Here is a 6,010-nt window from a genome sequence, read left to right on the forward strand (position 1 = left end):
CTTTAATTAAAAATAAATTTTTCTTGGAAAGCAACAATTTTACTTACCGAATCAACGATGTATGGCGCCAAAGAATGCGCGACTATTCCGAAAATATGAATTAAGGATACTCCTTGCGATCTAACGGGTGTCGGTAAAAGTTCAGCCGCGTATTGAAGTCCAACGTTGGCCGACATGTTCAAACAGAAACGTGACATCACCGACATCACCAACTTGGCTGTTGCTGGGCAACAAATTAATCAAGAATGAATTTTCCAATCAACAAGATAAATGAATTACGTCAGAAACAAGATCAAGAATAGGAATATTCCACGGATGCGTGGAAATAGAATTAGATTAACTATTTGAAATTTTACTATGATCCAGAGTCTAACGAGAATCTTTTTTCTTTACTTGAGTGCAGCATCAGCTCGGCGATAGTGAACAAACAAGTCATCGCCAGGGTTAGAAATCCGCATAATCTACGACCCCATCGATCCAGCACCAAAGTCAGCAGCAATCCTGCCGGAAGTTCCGTGGAGCACGCAAGGGAGAAGGACATGAACACCGAGCTTTGGATCAGCTTCAAGGAGTACACGTGACCATCGAAGGCGATCACGGTAAGACACCTGTAAAACAATCTTTTTTTTAAACTCATTTCCGGTAATTAAATAGAATAAAATCCAGTTGATTTAAATAATTTAAATTACAAGATGGATTCTATTCTATATAATTACCTTTTTACTTTATCCTTACCAAAATAAGACTAGAAGAATAGTATTTTTTGCTAATCGGGGTGATTTGAAGAGGTCAAAAATTGTTGCTGTTTCGTGCAGCCTTTCGGAAGTCTCCAGGTTTCCCTGAAATTCGACATTTTTTTGATAAATCTCTGAATAACTGAAGATCATTTACTTTTACTTACAACGAAAACGTCGTAAATACGAGGATCCGGATACCTCCGATTAATCCTAGCGATCCTTCGCAATTTCCTCACAACCTTGTCCATCATTCCATTGGAAACGTACCACCTGGGAAAGATAAATTTGCGATAAGCAAATCTTTGCGTAAAGACTCGAATCGTCGAAGACAGTTTGCTCACCGTGCACTCTCTGGTAGAATCCATGGTGTGATGAATACGGATAACAAAGGTATAGCTGTGATGTAAGTGAAGTACCTCCAGTTGGAGACGTAGTAAGCTATCCAGGGTAAAATAGTGCTGGCTACTGCGAAATATATACCAAAAGCAACATTGACCACCAGTGTGCGTTTGGAAACCGCCATGTATTCCAATACTGCGAAAGAAATATTAAAAATTAAATTGAAGCTAAAAATTCATGGATCACAGGTTTTAATTGTCGACAATTTTAACCCCTGAAAATTTCTTATGTAATGAATGAAAAATTCAATTTATGGAAGGAGAAAGAATCTCACCGATTATAAGAGGAATATTGATGCAGTTGTCGAAAGCCATTCCAGTGAGAAACCTACATGTGGCAAAAGACCAGAAGCTGTTCGCGTTTGCCGTGGCGATGGAACTCAGAAGGGCTATACTGTTGCAGAACATTAACGCCGGTATTCTACCTTTGTGGTCTGCTATCCAACCGATCAGGAAACCACCGACGATGGATCCGCAGAAGAAGATCGCCTGCGCCGTTGATACGAGGTACTCTCGGTCGCATACCCAATCTAGCTAATCACCAAGGGCTAAGAATTAGTCGATGACCAGGGTTATTATGAAAAATTTAATAGCTAGCGTTTAAATCTTAAATTGAAGATCATCTTTTCTTCTAAAATACCTCACCTCAGTTCCAACACTGGGATACGGAATCGTAGTGAAATTGTACTCCCATCGTGTACAATCAACGGTTCTATTCGTTTGAAATTCCAACGAGTGTAGATCCTTCCCGCTGTTCAAGATCTCCGCGAAATTCAAATCCTTTCTGTGACACTGATCGTAGAATGGATACTCGCTTGTCTGTGGAATTGCTATTCGAATTCTGAAAGGAAAACCGTGGAAATTAAAATTGAAGAAATAAGAATTGCGAAGGATCATCTTACCTGTCTTCCTGGGTGAAATTCGAATCGATTAATTCCTCTATCCTGCACCAGTGTTCATTAGGAATGATCGTGATGAAAAATTGCGAGAAATAGAGGAAAGCGTACGTAACACCGGAAGGTAGCAACGAAAGCAACAACAGCCACTGGTATCTACCATAATCACCGACGTATGGTAGAATATCGTCGAAACTTTCCAATTTTGGTCTCAGAGCTGTCGTCTCTGTTGGCCCTACAGAGTTGCTCAAATTGTTCTTCGAGTTTTTCATTTCTCTGAAACAGACAACAATTGGATAAAGATCAATGTTTCACACATCAAAGATTTATTTCTTTGTTGATTAAATTAGAAATTAACAACGAAGAAAAAGAATGAATGGTAACAAGTATATTGATAATCCCTCGCGAAAATACGTATCTCACCGATCGTTCATGTTTCTTCGAGAGGAGCTCTCTGTTCGACGACACTCCGCAATGAACCTGCGAAAGTGTTCTTGTTCAACTTTTAATGCCAGACCAATTGATGCTCGAACTAGCTGAAATTACCGAGCAAAGTCCGCGCAATGTGTCTGGTTTTCGATTCTGTCAAACGAGATAAATTAAGCGCGACTAGTTGTGCCGGAGACGTTCAATTATTATTATACCCGGGAGTCAAGTGGACGGTGACACGCGACTCGATTGGAAATTCAATTGTGAACGATACACGTACTTGAACGAAGACTACGGTCCTCGGGCTGGTTTGCCGGGTCGAATGTCGTGCGAAAGTTTATTGGAAGACAACGCTTCGGAAGCGTTGCAGATGATACTGGAATTCGCGGTATTGTTAATTGATATTCGTCGACGAAACATTCGTGGACGTGTTTGAAAATCGTTGAGAATTTGACACTCGTGACCACGTGGATGGATGGGATTCTAACGTGTTCAAATATGAAATCCGAGGAGTGATTTTAAATTTAGAGAATTGATAATTAATTAAATACTAACTAAATTTAGTCAATTTTGCATATTTAACCCACTTTTAGCTATTTATTTCATTTCGTCCTCAGACTTTGGAATTCGTAATCATCTGTATAATGTAATGCTACTTGTCGCGTATAAATAAATATAATTAAAATATTTTAAAAAATTGTACAAGGTAATGCCAAGTAGAATATGAAATCAATTATTTGGAGTTTTTAAAAATAGAATTGTACAATTTGCTAATGAGCCAACTGTTCCAATTACGCTAATTAATCTTCCAATTAATTCGAGACGTCTACGTTATATTTATTCGCACTTATTTCACAGAAGATTTCAAGAAAAAAAAAAAGAAATATTGACACAAGGTAATCGTCTTACGTAGCAGTTCATATCCCTTGTTTACCTTTCTACCAGTATCTCTCACGATTAATATCCAATTAAAATTCCTCTTCTATCCAACGTTTCTTCGTCCATTAAATCGAAAATTAAATTTAAAATCATTCATAACTTAAGTGTACAGTGATAACTAATTATAAGGTGTCTGACTACACATGGCCTTTTTAATCAAGATCCCACTATAAATAACAGAAATATATTTTCACGATGAACCAGTTACCTGTCGTGAAAGGATCCTGAAGAAACCTTCGACCACAAAATAAAGCGAAGAAAAAGACACAGTTCTCTTAAAATACCACACGACCTGACAATTGATTGCAATCAACTTGGACACTTTCACCAGAGCAATTAAAGTCGAATTACGCAACGATTGATTAAAAAAAATCTCGCCAACACGATCACATCTTCCGTCAGAGAGTTATTCAACTTCAAAGTACTCTCTTCAACCCTGTCAATCGCGATCGGTTCAACGAGCAATTACTAATTAAGATACGAAATTCACTCGATCCTTTCTTCTCGCTGAACCGTGAACATCTTGATCAGCTGTCGGAAAACGAGATTGTTGTTTAAAGGAGAAAAACTTTTTCCAGCAAGAGGAATAGAAGAACGCGTGCGACACTCGCGAGACCTTGCACGAATATGAAGGGGAGACAGGCTCGTATATCGCTGATATAGAAGCTTTGCTTAGCGAAGACGATGACACGTGTTTGCCAATAAGAAACGAGAGAGGAGAGAATCCAGAGAGAGATTTCGAGAGAGAGAAGAAAAGGTGGCAAAGCAATTTCGCACGACTCTTCTCTAGATCCACGAAGAACACGTGGCCTTCTCCATTGTCACCGAACAAATTTCTGTTCGATCTCCTTTTTCTCCGCGATCTTATTGTTCCTTTCAATACCTCTACCCATTGTTCAGAGAAATCGAAGATTCTGTGTCGGTGAGCGAAAGATACTTAAATGGGTATACCAATCTAAAGATAGGTCAAGTTTCGACATTTCTATCTGAAATTGTTGAATGAAAATTATTGATTTTTGTAAATAATACGGATGTAATTTATAGATTTATATTGTAAATTTTAGAAAATGAGATTGGAAGCGAAAAATTCCTCGTGCTTCGTAAATTAATTAAATTCAAAGTGAACGAGTAAAGAAGTGAACGATTGAATCTAATTTTCATTTCGATGTTTGTTCAATGAAACAAATTTAACGGTCACTGACATCGATGATAACAGAGACACAGTTATGAATCCGTTACCACGTCTCGTATCATTTCAACGGGTTTCATCTGACCCGATCTGGCACCGTTTCTAATCCACGCGCGAGAGATAGAAACGCAAACAGATATATTATTACAGCGTTTCGTGTCTATAAATAATTTTGCAGTCGATATAATTAAAGACCTTCGCGACTATTCTTGGCAAAATGAAGAGGTCAACTGCACGCTAAATAGAGCGGCGAATTTTGAAAGTTTCATGGATTTGAATATTCAAAATTTAAGAAAATTTCAAATATTTTCTGCAATTTAAATTTCTAAATCCAAATTCTATCGTTCGACGACAAAGGATGTTCGAATTTTCATAACAACCCCCATTGGAGAATCATATTTGCTGCATCTACTCATTTTTCAACAAAGACTTTGAATTGTCACGACACCGGATCCTCGAAAGGATTAACGATCCCGTCTGCCTTGATGGATTACCGACAATGAGTAACACGAATGGAATCCGTGGGTTTCGCGTTGCATCGTCGCCGAAGCAGGTGCACAACCCGATGTAAAAATGAAAATGCTTTCACCATTCGTGTCGACCTAGGCGATGCTACCCTTTATTAAGAGAAGAAAGAAAGAAAAAAAAAAAGAAAACACAGAGGAACTGTCTGGCTTTGTTTTATGTAACACTTTGTTCTTGAAAGATGGCCGTATTTCATAGTACTCGCGTGTCATGAATATGTAATGAAACAGAATCTACTGGGATCGATGGGGAATCGATCCCTTACTTCGGAACAAGCATGAATTTTCTTTGTCACAATGTATTCCATGGTAATTTTTATTTTATTTACATTTCAGGACCAAGTATTCGTTGCACGTGTAATCATATTCAACATAAATGACGATTTAAAATTTTTATTTTTGTCAGAATATAAATAATGAATTTTTTTATACAAAAATTATTTTTTTTTTAAGATACATTATGTAAGAAGGTTTTAATGTTATCTTCGTTATTATCGATAAAAAATGGATTCACTATCAGTGTTGCTGGTAAGCAAGTAGTTGATAGAGTAATTAAACAATCGTTGAAAGGAAATCTTGTTTGCAGCGCGTTGTTAGTTGAAGAAGGCTTTAATTGGATTCTTCCGTTTCGTACGATGCAATCTCTTTTTGCAGGACTTAAGTGGGTCAGAATTCACAAAATTGAGAGATAAGTAAATGAAGATAGCAAAATAAAAATTTATAGGGACGGAAATAGACACGCGTGTCTCAATTAATAATTCCTGTCTAGACTAATTAGATTTCATTACATATTTATAATAGTCTAATCCAATATTATTCCTGATACTAATGCATTCAGTTATCTGTTAATGAGGCTATTAATAGAAATAATCTGCCACTTCGACTTTGAAATTAAATT

The 6,010-nt window shown here is 37.3% G+C and overlaps 2 protein-coding genes across 4 annotated transcripts in view; one reads left to right on the top strand and one right to left on the bottom strand.

Annotated features, from left to right (window-relative positions):
* The window catches only part of LOC114878575 (organic cation transporter protein-like), a 24,452-nt gene extending 23,961 nt beyond the window's left edge, over positions 1 to 491 (top strand). Inside the window, exon 11 of the transcript XR_006829262.1 lies at positions 404 to 491. The gene's annotated coding sequence lies outside the window, so the exon portion shown is untranslated. The remainder of the gene's footprint in view (positions 1 to 403) is intronic.
* LOC114878607 (carcinine transporter-like) overlaps positions 1 to 4,318 on the bottom strand; it is a 5,204-nt gene extending 886 nt beyond the window's left edge. The window contains exons 1-10 of one of the 3 annotated variants that reach the window (XM_029192626.2): positions 3,608 to 4,318; positions 2,455 to 2,511; positions 2,038 to 2,307; positions 1,781 to 1,976; positions 1,411 to 1,669; positions 1,079 to 1,271; positions 902 to 1,007; positions 736 to 839; positions 394 to 608; positions 48 to 223 (exon numbers count right to left, since the gene is read on the bottom strand). In XM_029192626.2, coding sequence (XP_029048459.1) covers positions 48 to 223; positions 394 to 608; positions 736 to 839; positions 902 to 1,007; positions 1,079 to 1,271; positions 1,411 to 1,669; positions 1,781 to 1,976; positions 2,038 to 2,307; positions 2,455 to 2,465 — 1,530 coding nt within the window. In that variant the 5' untranslated portion in view covers positions 2,466 to 2,511; positions 3,608 to 4,318. Of the gene's footprint in view, positions 1 to 47; positions 224 to 393; positions 609 to 735; positions 840 to 901; positions 1,008 to 1,078; positions 1,272 to 1,410; positions 1,670 to 1,780; positions 1,977 to 2,037; positions 2,308 to 2,454; positions 2,846 to 3,607 lie in introns of those variants that run through there. The other 2 variants (XM_029192640.2, XM_029192634.2) reach the window with 2 other exon arrangements.
* Between the last annotated feature and the right edge of the window lie 1,692 nt (positions 4,319 to 6,010).

This window comes from Osmia bicornis, chromosome 3 (assembly GCF_907164935.1).
Source record: "Osmia bicornis bicornis chromosome 3, iOsmBic2.1, whole genome shotgun sequence".
NCBI classification, from domain to species: domain Eukaryota; kingdom Metazoa; phylum Arthropoda; class Insecta; order Hymenoptera; family Megachilidae; genus Osmia; species Osmia bicornis.